This window comes from Pleurodeles waltl, chromosome 1_2 (genome assembly GCF_031143425.1).
Source record: "Pleurodeles waltl isolate 20211129_DDA chromosome 1_2, aPleWal1.hap1.20221129, whole genome shotgun sequence".
Taxonomy (NCBI): domain Eukaryota; kingdom Metazoa; phylum Chordata; class Amphibia; order Caudata; family Salamandridae; genus Pleurodeles; species Pleurodeles waltl.
This window is the reverse complement of record NC_090437.1, coordinates 679,432,152-679,453,506: the sequence shown is the minus strand read 5'-3', so window position 1 is coordinate 679,453,506 and position 21,355 is coordinate 679,432,152. Positions and strand designations below refer to the sequence as shown.

General features: G+C 41.5%; 1 protein-coding gene across 2 annotated transcripts in view; it reads right to left on the bottom strand.

Moving 5' to 3' along the window:
- The window catches only part of EDNRA (endothelin receptor type A), a 168,672-nt gene that overhangs the window by 32,510 nt on the left and 114,807 nt on the right, over window positions 1-21,355 (bottom strand). For both annotated transcript variants that reach the window (XM_069242624.1, XM_069242625.1), the window contains exon 5: window positions 6,939-7,091. In XM_069242624.1, coding sequence (XP_069098725.1) covers window positions 6,939-7,091 — 153 coding nt within the window. The remainder of the gene's footprint in view (window positions 1-6,938; window positions 7,092-21,355) is intronic.

The window sequence follows — 21,355 nt, the reverse complement described above, 5'->3', positions numbered from 1 at the left end:
CACAGTCCCTCTCTTCCCTAGCTACCAGGTGAAGCAGGTTTAGTCTTCTTTGGTGCAGCCTCTGCTTGCTGGTCCCTTGGTGCAGCAAGGCAGCCCTCTTCAAGTCCTTCTTCCAAGTTGGTTGAGATCTAAGGTCTGGGTGCCATGAGTACCTTTATAATTGTAAAGTGCCCTCAGGGCAGGATGCAGGTAGTAGCCAATGGGCTACCAGGTTCCCTCTCACCTTGTGACCACTTCCTGAGGAGTGTGGCTTCCGGCTATCTCAAGATGCACCATTCTGCCCACTCCCAAGATGGTGGGACCCCTCTCTTGGTGTTCAGACTTCCCTGCCCACTCCCAGGGTGTGGCTATCTCAGGACTACCGACCCTTGGGGATACCAGGTTAGGAACTGTTTTCCCACTCTGCCTTCTGTCTACCTCAACAATAGGCAAGCCCTTCCCCCTGCTATTACACATCCTCTCTTCAAAAGAAGCTACACTATTGAAGCCTGAATTTTGAGGCTAACCCCCAAGTGGCTTTCTGCAGGAGGGAGATAACACCTACCTGGCCTGCCTCCCTGGCCTGCATACTCTCATTGTTCTCCTTCTTGAGAGTCTTTGGCACATCTCTCCAAGAGGGCAGAAAGCTGTCTCTTGGAGCAGGCTCCTTGTGTGCCCGGGAAGTCACAGGAGTTTTAAAGGAAACAAGGTGGCAGCTTTGCTAAAGCTGCATACTGCAACAAGTTGCATTAATGTCAACTTGAGATTCAAGTTGGGCTTAATGTAACAAGTTGTTTGATACCTTGGGAGTGCATACTTTTGTTGCACCTTTCAGGAGGTAGCACAGCTGAGGGGTCAGCATGTAACTCTGCACTCATCAATTTGGCAAGAAAGTCTTTCCACAGTAAAAACAACAGTTTTGTGGGTTTTAATGTCAGGATGTGCAAAGTACATGTTCTGTCTGTGTTATATGTTGCACCCTGCCTTTAGGGCTTTGTACCCCTGCCAGAGGGGTGACTTACAAACATGTTCAGGGAAACGTGGCGGCTTTGAAATTGCTTCCAATGGCAAAGATGGGCTAGTAGTGCACAACTGTTCACCAGTTTGCAGTCCAGGGTGGCACAATCAGTACTGCAAGCCCTGGGGTACCCCTGTTACTTAATCAATCAATCAATCAGAACATTTATAGAGCGCGCTACTCACCCGAGAGGGTCTCAAGGCACTGGAGGGGGGGGAGTTACTGCTGCTCAAAAAGCCATGTCTTGAGGAGTTTCCTGAAGGCGAGATGGTCCTGGGTAGTTCTTAGGTGTGCGGGGAGGGAGTTCCATGCTTTAGCTGCCAGGTAGGTGAATGATCTTCCTCTGGCGGTGGTTCTGCGGATCCGTGGGACGGTGGCGAGGGCGAGGCTGGCTGAGCGGAGCTGACGGGTGGGCGTGTAGAACGAGAGGTGGCTGTTGAGGTATTCGGGGCCCATGTTGTGGAGTGCTTTGTGTGCGTGGGTGAGGAGCCTGAAGGTGATCCTCTTCTTGACGGGGAGCCAGTGCATGTGTTTCAGGTGGGCGGATATGTGGCTGTGGCAAGGGATGTCGAGGATGAGGCGTGCAGAGGCATTCTGTATGCGTTGTAGACGTTTCTGAAGCTTTGCGGTGGTACCTGCGTATAGGGTGTTTTCGTAGTCCAGTCGGCTTGTGACAAGGGCATGGGTAACTGTCTTTCTGGTTTCGGCGGCGATCCATCAGAAGAATCCGAGGTTGCGTGCATGATCCGAGGGGGTTGGTGTGGTGCCCAGCGCCGTGGGCCACCAGGAGTCGTCCCAGGCGGAAAGGGATTGTCCGAGGATGAGGACCTCCGTCTTGTCTGAGTTCAGATTTAGGCGGCTGAGCTTCATCCATTCCGCGACGTCTTTCATTCCTTCCTGTAGGTTGGTTTTGGCGGTGGTTGGGTCTTTGGTGAGGGAGAGTATCAGCTGGGTGTCGTCGGCGTAGGAGATGATGTTGATGTTGTGTTTGCGTGCGATGGCGGCGAGGGGGCTCATGTAGATATTGAAGAGGGTTGGGCTGAGCGAGGATCCTTGGGGTATCATGGTCATGGTACATGCCTTTGGTACCAGGGTATCAGTTACTAGGGACTTAGCCATTTCCACTTGGGTTCCACCAATTTGACACACACTTTAGGGTCAGAGCACTGAAATCTGGTTAGCAGGCCTCAGTGTACAGTGTTGAAAAACCAGCAGCATCAGTCAAAAAACGTAGAGGTGACCATAAAAAAAGAGCCATTTCCTTACAGTAAGCACTGGAAACATTTCTGGTCTTGGTGTTCATTTATGGGCCATGATCTGGTGTCACGACTCAGGAGCTCCATTTAAGATTCTAGGTTTCTTTAGGACAGTTTTGCTAAAGGGTTAGCTCTTTCCAATTTATCCTCCCCAATGGGCAGATGTCATGTCTTGTAGAGAATCCAGGGGGAATCGTTCTGCTATTTTTCCTTTAGTAAAAAAAGCTCCTGAGAGGTGTTAGGTTAAAGAAGCCATTGGTTTCCTTCCCAATTCATTCATGGGATCTTTCTACAGTTCTGGAGGGCTTACAAAAGCACCCATTTGAGCCTTTAGATCAGGTAAAATATTTGCTGGATAACTTTCAAAGTAACCGTCATGGTTGTAGTAACCTCTGCTAGTCAGTTATTGGAACTAACCTCATTGTTAATATCCGACCAATACTCCAGACAGGGAAGTTGTGAGGCCCAATCCAAAATCTATACCCAAGGTACAATCTCATTTCCATTCTACCCAGGTGATTACTCTGCCAGTTTTCCAGTCTTTGGATAACGTTCCTTCAACCCTTCATATAGGAAGAGCCCTTTTGATTTATTTAGATGTCACAAAATATTTCAGTGCTTCTCAATAACTTTTTGTTTCCTATGAAACAGCATGGAAAGGCAAGAAAGCCTTGAATACAAGGACTCTCAGGTGGGTGAGGCAGGCAATGTCTCAGTCCTGCTCTTCTGTGGGGTTAGAATTGCCAGATAATATTATGGCAAGATCAAACCATAGCAATGTCTGCATTATGGGTTGAGGCAGGAAGAGTTTCACTTCAAGAAATATGTAGGGCAGCCACATGGGTGAACCCTAATACTTTTCTGTCACACTATAAGTTAGATTTGTTTTGTAATGATACAGACAATCTTGATTTATCTGTTTTAAAAACAGCAATGCAGTAAATGTTTTAAATATATTGGTTCTGAGCTTATAACTGTGTCTTTATTATTGCTTGAGTACATCCTCACAAGTAATTACTATCACAAGGAAGACAAATTTAGGGGAAATGATCCAATTGCTTACCAGTAATCTTCATTACCCTTAGGATAGTTCTCTTAGGATAGTCCTCCTCATCATCATAGAGCCTCATCCTCCCTCCTTTCCTGGAACACAATTAAATTACTTTAGAAATATCAGGAAGTGTGTGTGGAGAGGAGGGTCCTTATGCGCATTTATTTTGCATGTGTTTTAAAGAAAAAGCTTGTGTAGTGCTGTCTCTGTAGTGGTGGAAAAACTCACATGTAATTACCATGAAGAAGAGGACTATCCTAAGGGTAATGAAGATTACTAGTAAGTAATTGGTTCATTACTCTACGTCCCTTTCTTCCTCATTCCAGTTGTGACTTATGAGGCTGCAGGCCTCTCATGAGACCATTGGACTCCTTTACATAGATGAAAAGGAACAATTTGTCTAACTCTCCAGAAGAGTTCTTCTGCCTTTCCTTCATCCAGGGAAACTTTTCTTCCAGTTTTTCAACTTGAGGGCATAGGTAATGCTTTTCACTTTTTAGTCTGCAGGACTCTGTTCGTTTACTTAGATGGCCAAGGAATTTAATGTTTCAGAATCCCTTTTTGTAACTTTGAGAACACTGGTAAGGGAAAGGTTCCTCTATTGCCCCTTTGAACAGTTGGGGTAGGTTGGCTATATCTCAAACCTGTTCACATCTGGTAAACTTTTCACCTGAATGGGTCCAAAGGTGATAAAACAGGGTCATATCTATCTGTAGAGCAAAGGTTCATGGGATTCCCATCCATGAAATGTTTAGGGCAGGTGCTTGGGCACATTCTAACACTGTTTTCCTCCAACTACAACTTTGATGTTTTATGATTAGGTAGTGGTTGTTTTGTTATTAGGGTTCTAGATGTTGCTTCTGTTTAACACCTAAGTTGTTTTCTTGCAAAAAGATTGTTATTCTGTATCCCAGGTGCTAGTTATGAAGTAAGTGTCCAGTTAATGGGTTTTGCATATCATAACATGTCAAGAATAGGATGAGGAAGACAGAGAATTAGAAAATGTTCTGATTACATAGCAGTAATCTTCATTACTCAAGTTCAAGTCTTCCTCACCCCAGTCCTCTTTCCCTCTCACGCTCTTTCCTTCTGGATTCTTCAACAGGATATTGGCTCTGGTAGGCATTGGCATGAAATGAATCTAAGTGACTGGGAGTTGTTTTATAGGGAAAGTAAACCATGGGAAGGGTAGAAGGATCCTTCTAAGAACTTAGTAATATTCTTCCTTCCCAGGTGATATAGGGCAATGGTCTCACAATATGCTGATCGGATCTGGCCAAATGTTTGGCAGTCAACTCTCCTTCCCAAAAGATTTTTGTGAAGACATATTTAATTCCATTGACCCAAACCATCCAGAGAGGACAGTTGTCAAATTCTATAGTAACCTATATAGATCAGACACTGTGTTAGTCCCCAATTTAACACACACTTAAACTTACACCATATTTGTAATTTAAATAGAATGAATGTTAGTGTACATTCTTTTAATCAACCCATATCTGATTTGAAAAAAAATTATATATTTCAAAAGAGGTTTGCTGTTAAAGTTTAATGCCATTTGGGACAATTTTAATATACAATATGTCTGTTAAAATATAATGTAGTAATGTTTCAAGTACATTGTCACAAAACCTCAAGTTTTGTGTTTAAGGATTAGAGTATCTAAACGTAATATAGGCAAGGCATTATTTGTGACATTGGTTGTATGTGATGGTCACCTAGAATCAGTTTTGGCAACCAGGACTTATTTTTCGTCATCAGCCTTTGCAAGAGAGGAAGGGAGAGAGACAAAGATAGGCAAACAGTGACAAAGGGAGCATGCAGGGGTAAAAAATATCTTGCAAGAGTGACATAAAGAGACAGGAAGCGTAGGGATGTGTAAGACATGAGGTGGAATAAAAAATAGGCACCTTTGGCATTTGGCAACTTTGGAATTTGTTAATGCTGGTGACAGGGTAGAAATAAATCTCTGGGCCCCTGCACTTGTTCAATTTTTTAGATACTAAGGACTACTAGAGATTTCATTAAACATGAAATCCATTTAATTAATGATCCATATGAGTGAAATCTCACCCTCACCAAAAGCTGCATTTAAACATACACTTTCCTTTCTAAACTTTGCATGACTGGTATTTGCTTCACTTGCTTGATTTGCTAATGTTAACAAATTCCCCAAAACTTTAATTCAGCAGAAATGTTTCTATCATAACTTTTGCATGGCCTCTGCATGATGCAAACTTCCTATGCTAACATAGAAAGTTATATTATTTTATTTTTTTTAACCGCTTGACCTGCACTGGAATCTCAAAACCTGCTAAACTAATCTGAAACTTGTTTCGTTATGAATAGGCTTTAGTGTGGGGATGTATGAGAACAAGTATGACCTAAGTTTTTTGTGCACAACATTTACATGAGTGTATTTTCTTTCAAAGACCAAGACGAGTGGGAAGTGAACTCATAGTCACAACTTGTGTAGAAATGTTATTAAATTAATCTTGCAGTAGTACTGTCTTTGTTAGAAGTTACCATCTCTATGAAAGCTGACCTCGTCTTATGATTTTTGTCGCTTATGATTAGCTGTATAATATCTGAGATGAAACTTTGTACTAAAATATTATTTGTTGTATTTGTATTATAAAAGTGTCCCAGGGAAGGAACAGATAGCAATAGCAGTGGCAGCAGCAAAGATTGCGTGCACAGACTCTTAGCTCTCACACTGTCAGATTCAGATTTATTCTCTCTGCTAGACTCAGACAGACGTTCCTTTCTGCATAGACTATTCTCTATCAGAGTCTGTTACAGTATTCTTTATGAGTACTAATAGCTTCGCTGGCTAGACTGTCTCTTGAAACCTTGTTCCTTTTGCTATTTCTAACTAAAATCATTTACTTTTACTGATCTAGAATAGGGATAAATTGTCAGACGCCTTATGAAATGTTCTGTAAACTTTACTCTGAACAAGAAAGAAAAGATTTAAAACTCATGATAAAAAGACTTACATTTCTAAGCATAAGTCTCATTATTGACTCCTGAAAAAATACTTGATGTATTTTTATTGTAAATTGCAGTTTTATTTCAAGCCCATTCAAAAGATCCCCTCCTTGGTTTCTAAGAGTTGCAGCGTATTTTATAAATTTAGGAGTCTTCACGCTCCCAGGACTGACAAAGTTATGTTAGTATCTGATATATGGCTTTGCATGTCTTGTGCGTCTCATTTTTCTAAATACTGAGTTATTTTTTTCGTTTTGTGCTTCTATAAGTGCATATGAGTCTTTTGTGGTTTTCTGCATGGATTACAGTGAATGTAAAAATGTACACACTGGATCAAACTTTTGTCAACTAAAATGTTGGCAAAAAAGTATCTAATGGTCTACCAGATTATTGTACTTTGAAGATGCCTTTTTGGCTGTAACAACATTTATCATTTTAAAATGAATCCTTGACTATTATTATTCACCTCTATCCCTTCGCTCCTGCCTGCATGGACTCAAATTAATATGTATGTACCACAGGGAGAACTGCTATAATGAAATGTATATAATGTTCTTGTAATGATCGACAGCACGTAAAAATGATACACCAAAACACCTTTTTTGAAGTGAGTGTTTGTTCACCTTTGTAAAGTAACGTTTACCTGCTTGAGATGTTCGCTGAGAGCTATTCTCAAGCTGCCTTTCCTTCTGTTAAGCATTTCGCATGCCATTAGAGTATAGAAAATGGCAGTGCATGCCAAGGGCACACAGAAATAGAAGCCAATCAGCCACCAGTCCTTCCAATCTTGGTAAGTCTGAAAAACAAAGAAAGACAGGAGATAAAGACTTTAAGCATGTTAAGGTGAGTTATTGCTGAAAACATTTGAACCAGGTGTTCATGCTGGAATAAGACAATTTATTGGAACACTTAGACACTGCAGATCAACAATTACATTTACAAGCAAATACGGTTTGAGCCTGAAAAACATATGAAACCCTCAAATATTGGGATTTGTTTTTATTTTTGGGGCAACATTAAATTAATTTAAGTGAAAAATAATATATATATCTATATATATATGCCATATTTTCTCCTTATCTCAGTCCATGACCCAGTTAGGTAACCCACTGCCGGCTGATTGTAATCGACACAGGATGTCACAAAGTTTCACCACTTATTCTGAAGCAAGGAAGTCAACTGTGTATGGATGTTACTTGAAAGGAAGTTTCTGATGTTTATTTGACACACATTTAAAGGACTTTTGTTTAGTAGAGTTCTACATTTGCCCCCACTGCATATGAAAAATTAGGAGATCCAGGGTCATGCTATTTTGAGTCCAAGAGTCTTTCTTCTGTATTTACTATAGAAATGGACAATTCTGTCTCAGTTTCAATAAATCTTGCATTCAACTGCTGTGGTTTTATTCTTAATTTTTTTTCGACTGAAGCAAGATCATGGCACTTTGGTACAGCCTCAAATTATACACACAAAGAAAATGAATGAGATTAAGAGTAAGTATTTTGATTACTTATTTGTGATCTCCTTTGCTCCAATTATTTTTTCTTTCTCTGCTTTGACCAGTTGTATGCAATAATGGCAGAGGGGAAAAATGGCAGGCATTCATGGCTGTTCCTAGTGTAAGAGGGCAGCTGGTGCCTAAAGGGGCTACCTAAGATGTTTGGTGGAAAAAGTAGGCAGTGATGTAAACATTCTGAGCTGTGGGTCTATCTCGATAGTAGGGGCAGTGACACAGAAGAGAGCACTAAAGATTACTGGATAGTATTCAAAGCATTTTGTTTTCTAGTGTCATTTCTCTGGTAGAGATCTATTATCATGAATAACTGTACTCAAATACAGTAACTCATTGCTATGACATAGCAACAGTGGTAAACAAAAGCTGTCACCCGCTGCTGCTAGGCCATGAAGGGATTCCAGGCTGCTCTGGCTGGGCTCCTAATGGGCCACATGTACTATCGCATCGATTTGTGACTTCCTAATTATGACTTTTTTGCAACTCGCAATTAGAAAGTCACAAAATGCGATGTACAACAGTGTCTCAGACAGTATTTGCGATTCGCAAATGGATCGCAAGGAACCTGCCTCATTAGTGTTCATGAGGCAGGCTGCAATTTGAGACCCATTGGGTATGGCCGGCACTCACAGGGATGTTTTCTGCTGGGGCCAGCAGACCACCATGTCTCTACTGCTTTTTAAATAAAGCATTTTTTTTCAAATGCAGTCCGTTTTCCTTAAAGGAAAACGGGATGCATTTCAAACAAAAAAAATGAAAAGGTTTGTTTTCCTTATTTTTAAGAGTAGGCAGCGGTCCATGGAACCGCTGTCTGCTCTGAAAAAATGTTGCCACCCCAATTCACAAAGGGGAAGGGTCCCCATTTGCAAATGGCTTACCACCAATTTGAAATTGGTGGCAAACTGCAAATGTTTTGCAACCGTATTCTGGTCACAAAACATTCACACATACAACTGCGAGTCGCTAGTAGGAAGGAATGGCCTTAACAGACCCTTCCTAATACGAAGTCGCAAATCCTATTTTGTGAGTCCGTAATAGGTTACAAACTCGCAAAATAGAGTTAGTACCTGTAGAAAGGCTTTTTAGCAGTTTCCATTGGCCCAATTTGCCGTTTGCAACCACAAAATCCTTTCGTGCATGTCGCTGGTCAGAGCAGTGCTGGAACCTAGGGAGACCAACTTCTGGACGAGTGGGCACAGAGGGTAGTGGGGGTGGATGGCAGGAAGACAGTTTTTTTTTACACTTTGGACAATGAGGAGAGGCCATGTTATGCATGGTGTACCGCTTACTCATCTGCCCCTGCATAGTAGTTGAAAGCGAGGAGTGATGATTTTGTGGACCATCCATAACATAAAATTATTGATGGGTAAAAAGTAAATTACGGGGATGTTTTTCACCTTAGGGTTCTGAGTGTCATGATAGATAACTCAAGCTTCGGTCTTCTCTACTTAATGTCACTCAGAATCCATTGGTGAAAAACATACGGCAATTCATAGTTGCCCATCTATAATTCTATATATGTACCAATGTAGCTTGCATGTACACTTGAGCACCCATGATTTTCCTATGATGAAAAGGGTCATCATCATTCCTTGTGGTCAGGTTTAATACTCTGCAGGACAAAGAATTCAAAGGACTGGTAATCGCTTGCACTCCATATATGGCCACATGCACAGGCACATGCACAGGCCTTTCTGTCCTTTCACACGTGTGCCTATTCCAGACTCTTAACCTCTGCTTTCCAAATGGTGCTTGCTACATCCATCCTTATAAGAAAAAAAACATATATATAGCGTTTTTTTTATATGTTTGTTAGACCTGAAAGATTTTGGGTGGTCTTCCCCCAAACGGTTTGCTTTCCTCGTCTAGTTTTTGCTACTCTCTTGTTTTTATTGGCCTTCGAACTCTGTCCTAACCAGTGCTAACGTGCATGTGCTCTCGGCTTTAACCATGGCAAAAGTGGCTTACACCCAATTGGCACATTAATTTATTTGTAAGTCCCTGGTAAAGTTGTACTACATGTACCCAGGGCCTGTAAATTAAATGCTACTAGTGGGCCTGCAGCACTGATTGTGCCACCCATCTAAATAGCCTTTTAAACAAGTATCAGGCCTGCCATTGCAGCGTGTGTGAGCAGTTTAAACTTCCAGTTAGACCTGCCAATATTAACCATTTGCCAGACCTAATCCTTCATTTTTAATACATGTACGTCACCCTTAGGGTAGGAGCTAAACAGCCCAGAGGGCAGGCTGTAGTGTATTTAAAACATTGGATATGTACTTTTAACTTTTAAATGTACTGGTAGTGAAAAACTCTTTTATTTGTTTTTTTACTATTCCAAGGCCTACCTGTCCCATAGGGTAATATTAGGTTAACTTATGTTTAATAATAATGTTCAATTGGGAGCAAGTAGGTATGTCTAGTTCGGTGTCTAAAGAACTGTCATTTAAAGCTCTCTTTAATGATAAAGTTGAATTTTAAGTCACAGTTCTGAAAATGCTACTTTTAGAAAGTAGACATTTTCTTGTCCCAATCATTTGGTGTCTGCTGCATGTGTTCTAGGTCACATGACTAGGTATAGCTGGCAGTTTGTCTTTCTGGACAGTGAAATAAAGGGCCATAGGTGTTGGCAGAGTGGGCCATTGTTAACTTGATGAGTGGGAGGTGCTGTCACCTACCACACTTACACATCATAAAGGCTCTACTTCAGCACACTCACAAAGGGTAAGACACTAGTATATTGCGACCCCATACAATCTGGGGTCAGAGCAGGGAGGCAGGATATTCAAAAGACCTCTGGAAACAGAACCCTCCAGAACTGTCTTCTTCTTTAAATTGGGCACAAAGTATAAATATTAAACCCTCATACCCAACTTCAGTACACCTTGGACCTGTGGAAGACTCAGAAGGACTGCTGTGATGCCCTGCTAGAAGTTTTGATACTTTGCTCCCCTGCTACCTGAGTGAAAGGAGTGGTCCTGCTTCTTGAACCCAGGACCACCAGAGTGACGTCAAGGGCTAGTTGGCTGGCCTCCTGACCAGATCATCAGGGACAGAAGGCTCCAACCACCTTGAACCCAGCACCTGGACTCTGTCAACTGTGAGTCCTGCCTCCCCCAAGCGGTGTTATCCCACTCCTGGACCCTTGGAAGTGTTCTGAAGGTGCTCTGTTAGCCCAGCTGTCGTCACAGCAGAGCCGATTCAGTGTGACGCACTGTCTCACAAACTCTGCATCGGAACCACTGTGTGACACATCACTGACTCAGGACTTCGCATAGCAGCCTGCAGCCTTATTGGAACCGCCGCTGGGTGGCACATACTTGACACATGCTTGACGTGGACCTCCACATCACAAGTGTCTGGTCGATGGCATCCTCAATGACGACTCAGGAATCCACAATACAAGCCCCCCAACTCTTTTGGAACCAGTGGGCGTGCAAATTTCGGCGCAGAAGTTTGCATTTCAAGCGACACCTTGATGACATCCTCGATGACAATGCAGGACCTCACATCACAGTCTCGCAGCTTCCTGAAACCACTGCTGCACAACACAGCTCCACACCAAAACCTTGCATCGCCTCTGCTGCATGACGCACCCTCGACACAGGATCTCACAATGTTCTGCAACCAGGATTTAGGGTTCCGGGGGCCTAGCTGGCTCCCTGTATCCAGCCCACGCTCTATCAAGGTCAGTCTGAACTTGTGACTTTGTCCCGGATCAGGCCAACCAGATAATCACAATTGTCACTTTGTGCTTTAAGGCACTATTTTCACCTAAGTTGTTAAAAATGGGTATCCTCAGTTCTACTGAATGGATTTTTATAATTGCAGTCTCAAATAAAGTATAAAATTGTAATCTATTTTTCTAAATTGGTGTGGGATTGGTCTTGTGTCATGTTTTCACTTTATTACTGTTAGAAGTGCTGCATAAATGTACTGACTTTAAGTTGAACCTGACTGTCCAGGGGTGTGGAATTTAATAAACTATCTACTTGTCCGTGGGACAGGTTGCTTCTTAAATCTACTTGTCCTGTGAAAAAATCTACTTATCCCTTTGGTGCCATGTAGTACGGCGATAAATTATGGCAGCAATCTCTGTGTAAGAGCTCTGATAATAGCCTCACTGATTATGCCAGGGCTTCTACTATAGTAGGGCTTGAATACTTGCAATTTTAATTCCTACTATAGCAATTTTCTTATTTTGCCACCTTTCCGCAGATCTACATACTGGGGCTGGAGGAAGAAGTAAGCAATAGTTCCAGGGCTGGAATGCCTTTAAGTCTGCAAGCCTACTAATTTGCATGTTTTAAGGATTTTTACCAGCTCTTCTCTAATCTTTTCCCATAATGAGAAAGTTGGAAATGTACTCCTGACAATGATAGAAGTAGAAGTTCTTTCAGGGTTGGGGAAAAAAGTGGTTGGAAGGAAAGTGAACTTGTAAACGCTTAATAGATCTTCACATGAGCACATCTACACATGCATATTAACTTGTGCTAAAATACAGTTCACAAATTTCTTATAGGAGTGCGATTTCCTGGTCTACTTCTGTGAGTTCTTGTGAAATCTTCGAAAGCCACTAATTCAAAGACATGTACCATGGGTGCACTTTTGTGACTTTCTTTAAGAATAGGGTCCCCAATTAGGTCTGGCGTTAACAAAGACATTTTGTTTTTATTAAACTTCTGTTTCTCTAACTGCTTGCTTTACTGTGAGTGATCGCATCCGCTCTTCCACAAGGAGCTTATTGGCAGACAAAAAAGTTTTGTTCAGTGCCAGGAACTACTGTGGCAATCAGTGGCATAACGAAACTGGAGGGGGACCCCCCTGCAAAGAACATGGAGTAGCCCTCCTCCCACAAGACTCACTCAGGGCAGGTTCTGTGCTGAGGGGGCCCCTTCGAGGGGGACTGCTGGGCCTTTGTTACGCCACTGGTGGCAATGTGTGCTTTTTGAGACCAAAAACTTTTCTTTCTTTTTGCAGTGTGTGTTTCAATGGTGAGGGCCTGACAGCTCCCACAACAATAAAAGTGTTACAAAAGCCATGTCAAAACAAGAAACACATTGACGAAACCAAAAGACTCACAAAAAATGTTGGAGCGGTTGGCTTTGCCAGTGCTTGTTTATTTTCATGCTGCCCATAATCTTGTTGAAAATGGTTACAATGATTTTCCATTAGGAATATTTTTGGGAAATACTAGCATGCATCAACACATTTAACTAAGTGATGCTTCAAAGAAATAGCACCTAAAATGTCCTACATCATGACTATTGCTTACAAGTTTCTGCAAACATTTGCATCTAGTCAGAGGGCATTCTGGGGGCATCATACTTAGCCACATATTGCTAACCTTTTCAAACATGTGTGTACGCTTTTTTTTACTGGAACCACTATTAGTAGTGCAGTGTGACCTTAAACGTTTATTTACTGCACTCACCCTAATAGTGAAGGCTTTTCATTAATGATTCATAAATACAAATACGAACAGCATTAACAAACGGACACACATATAATCTCACCTGCAGACAATCTCCTTCTCTGTAACCTGGAAACCAAAGGGTTTGTGCTATGGCGGTTGGCCAAAACAACAATATGTCCATAGGAATTCCACATCCGTGACTGCTTTTGTGCTAAGTAAGCAGAGGTTAATTTGGGGTTTGCTTGTGTTTCATCCTGACAAGAGATTGTGGTTTCTGCTTGAGTAGTCCTCCCCTCAATCAGTAACCCAGTTTCCAACAATGTTGTACAGCCAACATGGATTTAAGTAAAAAAACAAGCACTGACAAAGCCAATGTGTCTCGCCTATACAAGAGCTATTGGCTTTGGCAATGTCTTTTAGCCATGGTCTGTTGAACCAGGTAGTCGGTTGGACTGGATTGGGGTAGAGTAGGGTGGATTGAATACAGTGGGGTGGACTGGAGTGGAGTGAGTAGACTGGATGGAGTTGACTGGATTGGAGTGGGGTGGGGTGGATTGAAAAGGGGTGGAGTGGATTGGGTTGTGGTGGTTTGGAGTAGGGTGGATTAGATTTGCTTGGAGTGGGTGGATTGGATTGGAGATGGTGGATTGGATTGATAGGACAGGGTGTGGTGGATTGGTTTGGGGTGGGGTGAATTGGGTTGGATTGGAATGGGGTGATTTGGAGTGGGTTGAACTGAAGTGGAGTGGAATTGTTTGGAATGGGGTGGATTAGATTGTATTGGAGTGGGGTGAATTGAAGTCAGGTGGATTGTATTGGAGTGGATTGGATTGGAGTGGGTGGATTGGAGTCAGCTGGATTGGAGTGGGTCAATTGGAGTGGGCCGATTTGGAGTGGGGTGGATCGATGTGGAGTGAGGAGGATTAAATTGGAGTGAAGTGGATTGGATTGGAGTGGGGTGGATTGTATTGGTGTGTGGTGGAATGTGGTGGACTGGAGTGGATTGGATTGGGGTGGAATGTTGTGGATTGGATTGGGCGGAATGGTGTGGATTGGATTGGAGTGTGGTTAATTGGATTGGTCTGGGTTGGGGTGGGGTGTAATGGGGTGCATTTGAGTGGAGTGGATTGAATTGGGGAGGGTTCAGAGGATTGGAGTGTAGTGGATTGGAGTTTATTGGATTGGGGTGAGTAGTTTAGACTGTAGTCGGATGGTTTGGATTGGAGTGGGGTGAAATGGCTTGGAGTAGTGTGGATTGGATTGCATTGGTTTGGGGTGGATTGGTGTGGAGTGGGATGGATTGAGGTGTACTTCATGATTATATATTATAGCATAATTTAGGAAATTACACATAAAAAATAAACAATATCGCTTTGCTATATTTAGGATATGATAATCGTCATCTTTTGAGAACAGTGCCAATGAGCAAACACAAAACTAAGCAAAACACAAGTCCAAAGTGAGAAAAGAATACTTGGCAAAGTAAAAGAAAAGAGTTGACTGTAGAAAATAAAACTTTGCAATTTTGTTTGTCCTGCTGGGCACATTTTTGCCAGTCACACCCCTTCTACTTGCAGGGTTCTGGAAGTTAAAAAGAAGTACCCCAAGCACGTTTGGAGCAGCAAACAGGCACTGATTAATTTGAATCAATCAGTGCTTGGTCCCTGCTCCATAGAAAGGAAAATAAATGATGCTAGGCCTGCAGTGACCAACTATGAGGCTATAAACAGTGTCATGCAAGCCAACAAATGGTAAGCAAGTGGCATACTCCAAGCCCTTTTTTGTTAACAACGTTGTCTCGCAAGCGAGAGGCATGCACTAGAGCATGCTATTACAGGCTCAACCGCAAAAAGGGCTATTACATGACCAGCATTGACTGCATCATAGAGCTATTTTTTTCACTTTAAGCCATGTTACACACAATTCATGTTTAACCTCCTATGCTGTCTACCTGCTTAGCTGTTGGCCTAGAATTGATGACAAGCAGCATGAAGGTCACTCAAAAGAAACTACATTTTTGGTATATTTCCATTTAAAAAAAATAAATGCAGATAGGGAACACATTGTTTTCTGTCTCTATTTATCTGTAAAAAAAATAGAAAAAACGAAAAACTGGAAGCCTTAGTTATGATATATTATGGTATTTTACACAGTTTTGATTATCACAGCTATCACCAATGAACTCTTGGTGCTGCTGGAAGCCTGAGTGGCAGCAGTCTTATGCACGTCTTCTCAGTGGATCTCACATGAATTATGCTCTTCCATCTTTTCTTCGGCACCACCTTGGTGTATTGTGAGGGGTCCCAATGGGGCGTGATCCGAGAAGGTAAGTGGGCATACCTTGTACCTTTGCAAACAATCTGTGGCTGGATCATGTGTGTCAAGGGGTGAGTCACCTGCACCTCTCCCTCTGTCATGAGTGGCCCCAAAAAGGGGTGGTGGTACTTAAGTTGGGAATGAAATGTGAAACATTCACAATTGGAGACTCCCAGAAGTGGATCTTGTTAGTTTAAGTTTACAATTGCACAAGAGGGTTGGGAATGGCGGTATTTCTTTAGCCACAGCCGTCAGGTTTGATTTTCAATGAATTCCTCTGTATAGGCACGCAGTGGTGCAAGACCTTTAGTGAATATGACTCAGTGATTTGTATTTGAAAACCTACTACAGCTCCTTACACTAAAACAACCCTGCCACGGAGAGGGTCTGCACCTGGAAACTCATATCATTTGAAAAGCTAAGTGAATTAAACATAATGTGCGAGCTGGAAAACTTCGTTTACTTCAACGCAGCTGGACGACCATTTAAGGCACGGAGTAGACTCGATATATAATAAACACACACCAGTGGAGTTGCTATCATAACCGATTAGGAAAAATTTGCAGAAATGTTATTGTTTCTGTTTTGCGAATTAGACCAGTATCAGGCACTCGCACCAATATAAAATAAAATACGCCATGGATGTCCATTCATGAGGAGACGGATTAAAATATTTTGACGTACGTTACACGCTTGCCTGGATTCCTCTTCCGTTTAGTGTCAGCTGCGCTACTTTTCTGAGCTGTATTTTTGCAAAATAGGTGGTACTTAGCGGTGAAAGGGTTTATCAGAAAAAGTACAACGTTAGACACGACTGCGTCTCAATCTTGCTCTGCGCGTCGAGTACTTCCGGCTTTCTGCCGTGCTCTGTTTATTCCGAGTCTGCGGCAGTCTGTCTTCGGACAGCCAAGGCCAGAGATAATGGCAAAACGAAAAGCTAAGAATACCCGAAGAATGCTACACTGCGTTCATGCAGACCTCTGTTTTAGTACAAACGCGGTGGGCGTGCACCACAGAACAAGCGAGCTGAAATGTACAACCCCATGAGTCGGAATTTCTGACATGCCAATTTCTTCTCTTCTCCAGTTCTGTGTGATCATGCATAAGTATGTATGTATTAATGAATAGGTTTTTATATAGCTTGAATATAAAGAGCAATGAAGCGCTGAGCGCTGAGAGAATCCAGAGATACGGCTCAGGACTTATAATAGGAGGCAGACATTGGGGGTGGCTGATTCCTAAATGCATGTTGTTGAAGAGAGGAGTCTTCAAATCCTTCCTGAATTTTGGGAGCATTGGGAGAGTTATGAAGTTGTCCAGGATGCCATTCCAAACCCTTGGAATGTTTTTTTCTTTTTTTAATTTTTGTCGTTTCTAATCTGTTGATATCATGTTTCAGAGTCTCACTGTCCACTTGAGGTGGGAATGTTCCCAGTCATGTGTGCATGGGTGCAATTTCGGATGGCTTGTATGTGAAGGTGCCAATCTTTAAAAGCCTACAGGCTTGGAGAGGGCAGTGGGGTATCAGAGGCCCCTAGAGCCCCCACAGAGCTCTAGGGCCACTTGTGCATTACAGCTCAGCAGACCATCTACAACGATTTGAAATAATTGAAAAAACGCGACCTATAAAAGTTGCATAGAGATAGAGTCTGGTAGTGAATTATCATCAGTTTCAGTGGTTCTAATAGAAGTACAATACACTAAGGGGGCCTCTTGAAGTGGGCTGTGTATGGGCCAAACAGCCCACCTGCACAGGCGCTTATGCTGTGCTTATTAAACAAAGTAGTTACTTTCACTTTCTTCCTGCTGCTGCCCCAAATGGCATGCGCAGGACCTCAGAGCCCAGCATTGTAGAGGAACTGGAACGCAGAGACCACAGGAGTTTGCAGTGGAGGTTTTAAGACCGGTAACACATGACAGGGGGAGACAAAAGCAGCGGGCATAGATCTTTACGTGGACAAAAAAGTTCAAGGGATGATAATCAAGGCAAGGTGACTCTGATGAATAATGTACTTGCTGGAGAGATCTATGTTTGGTCTAGTCACATTTTTAACTTCCCATAAAGCAGCACAGAAGGTTACTGTGCCTGATACAAAACACAGCCTGTAACAAGCAGATCACAGCAAGGAAGTAGCTAGACAATTGAAATATCCCCTCTTTGAACCAAACCTCTAATGACACCAAGTGAGCGAAGAAAGCCCTACTCTTCCTATAACAATTCCCTTCCCCCTTACTTCCACTCATCAGTCCATTCACCCTGCCACTCTTTCACTCACCCAAAAACCTTTCGCCTTTCTGTCCTTTCATTATTCTTACTAGCCATTGAAATTCAATCCATCCATTTCTTCACATATTCGTCAGTCTTTTTACCCATCTATCCACATTTTCACCTTTTCATTTTTGATTTCATCCACCCAATGACCATTCACTTCACACATAGATATATCATCCTTTGACTCGTCCAGCCATTCCTTCTTTCTCTGTTCTGTCCATCTTTTATCCGCTTATACAACCCTCTATCAATCCTTTCCCCCTTCTTTCATCCTTCCACCAACTGATCCTTTCACCATTTTATCCATCCTTTCAACCGTCTATCCTTGCACTCACTCGTCCTTTTTCTTTTCACACACCATTCTTTCCACTTTGCCTTTCATCTTTCTTGACTTCATTTTTTATTTCCTTTCTTCTTTATACCTTTCATTCCTTTAACTTTCTTCCTTCTTCCCCTCCTGATGTTCCGTTTCTAACTACCACACTTCTCTTTTCTCACAATACTTTTTTTACTTGCCCTTTTCTCTAAAACACCGTTTTCTGCTCTCTGTAAATTTGTTCTATATTTGAACCATTTATTTTCCTCTCTCCTTTACTGAATTGTCCTGACCCCCACTCTTTAGCCCTGCCCTGATGACCCCTGCTGCCCAGTAAAAGTCAATGGAAAACTATTCAACTTTTAGTGGTTATCCCCACTTAAGCTGCTAAGTGGAGGATTCACAATGTCACTGGATCACACATTTAAGTAGTGAGTAAGTTACTGCTTTTGTCACAGTGATTGTTTTGTAACGTGTAGTTCGTAAGTTGCAGTCCTAGAAACACAGCACAGTGTGCTATGAACCATCATCAAAGAGCTGCATGCAAACTGCAAGGAATAAGTGTTGAACCATACTATTTTTTATCAACCTTTCATCATTCCAAGGTTGATAAAAAAGGTTAATTTAGGTAGTAAAACATTCTTATTAGTATAAACAACCCCAACTACTATGTTACATTTTAAATTCTGAGTTTGTCTTTCTCCAGAAAAACCCACAGCTTACATTTAGGGCCATATGTACGAACACATTTTCCCATAGACACAGAATGGGCAAAACTGCTTGCTACATCTGGCCCTTAGTTCCTACCATTATGCATAATAAGTAAGGCTTCCAATTTTCATTTTTTACTTATTTTTACGGATAAATACAGACAGAAAACAATGTGTTTCCTGTCTGTATTTATTTTTGTAAAAGCAGAAAAATACTGAAAATTGTGCTTCTTGTGAGTTACTGTCCATGCTGTCTTTCATGAATCACAGGCTAACAGCTGAGTAGATAGACAGCATGGGGATTACAAAAAAACATGATAAGATTTCCTTAAATATAGGCATATTTTAATGCATTTATGCAGTATATTTGTAATATTGGCCAGTGGGTGTAGTGTTTTTTTATTTTGGCTGCTTAATTTGCTAAAATCCTACAGGCATCAAGTTGTGGATGCATGTACATCAGTTAAATAAATGTGGAAAAATACAATTTTGCAACTCTATTTTTTCCCAGAACACTAAATAGAGATGGATACATTCCAATAAGATGGCTAAAAAAATAAATATGGATAGATGCAGACAGAAATGTTAAAAAAATAAATACCACAAAACCAAGAGCCCTGATAATAAGTGACTCCTGTACCTTGTAGATCTCATTGTCTTAAGTAACATTGCCTATACATTGATTTACACACTAGTATGATTCATTGTATCCATGTAATATGTGTGTGATGTAAAGTGCTCTGACACCCTACTTTGGGATAAGCAGTTCAATTAAAGAAATTAAATAAATGTGAGAGAGGAGTTGTTGAGAAATGAGGGGCACAGGTGTAAGGTACTAATGATGGAATATACAGAAAAGTACGCAATGGGGGGTGTAATGAAGTGTGCATCCTGTGCGAGTGTGGAAATAGTTTAATTGGAAATCGTATATCTATATCTCCTCATGCCGCAGTCTCCTCCAAGATAAAATCCCAACAACCCACATTCCTGAAACATCATAATTCAATACAGGGCATGTTTCACTCATCAACACATCTTCCCCTTTTAACACATTACAAGAACCTAAAACAATTTAACTGTACTACTAAAATACAATTCTAAAACAATGCACACAAAAATTAAAATATTCTATCTATAAACGCTAAACAAATCTCATTAACAACTCTATCTACTTTATAAGTATTGATACATTTGATCCTATAACAAAAAACAGAAATCGAATGGAAAAAGTGCAATTACATGAAGTACTGTCACTACTAATTCATAACAAAATCCTTAAATTTTCCCGGTTGAATAATTTCTCTTACTAGTCTTTTTGTGCAGGAGAACTATGCAGGAACATCACCAAATCCCTTCATGATATTTTACATGGAATTGTACTCCTGTCCACCAACTTCCACCACATTCCCTTGCTCATTGGAATCACCACCCTGATTTACACAGTCATCATCCCAAAGTCAACCATTACACTGTTCAGCCTATCAATCAGGATTCACCATCTTCCTTCCAGACAATAATCTTGTTGCATATGGATAATTTACTACAAATGCCAACTGTCATTAACAGTCAACCTAGCAGAATTAGAAAACAGCTGGATAACTGGCAGGGGATTGCTGAATTTACTTTGACCCTTGTTGACTTTAACTGCTAATTTGACTCACTCCCAATGTGCTGGTTCCCATTGCACTCCTTTCACTCCAGGTTTCTGATCATAGTGCTCTTTGTATACCTTTTGGCCTTTCTTCTTACTTGTAATCACAGAAGAGAACCACCCTTTATGTTGGTCCCCAGACAGCCAAACAGCATTATACTTTATGAATGGTTCTCGGTTCCTCAACCTTCTAAATGGGCTGTATCCTATTAACTTATTTGTGATCCTTTATGCCCATATCAGTCTGTGAAATTATTTGTCCCAGCACTTACCATTTTGAATAGCAATCTGTACATTTCCCATTATCACCCTATTGAAATGCTCAACAGGGCCATTTCTAGAAGGAGGATGGAGTTGGGTATACTTATGTCTCACCATTCCTAGACAATAAATGTTTCAGCAAATCTGACATGAATTATGGCCCATTGTCACTGAACAATGACTTAGGAATACGTTCTCTGAGAAACACTTTTTCCAAGATGGAAACAGTGGCTCACGAGTCTACCTTGGTGAACAGCTTTGTTTCCTGCCACTTGGAGAACAAATCTATGAGGACTACAATGTATTTGGCACTCAATTATGATCAAAAACTAGTCTTAAGATATCAATGGCCAACTCCTCCTCAGGATCCTCAAGAATATCCACAACTTCAAGGGGCGGTCTTAATGTGACTTGGGATTTATCAGCTTTAACACAGGATAAGACAGAAGTAAAAATTATGATAAGCTGAGAATGGTGTTGTATTTTGAAACAAAAGGAGTTGATAGCAGAGTTTGAAAAATGTAAGTTTGCTGTAAAGCCTGGGACATACCTTGGCCATGAGGTGTGCGATTGTGCAAATATTCACTTTAACTCCCCTCCACTGT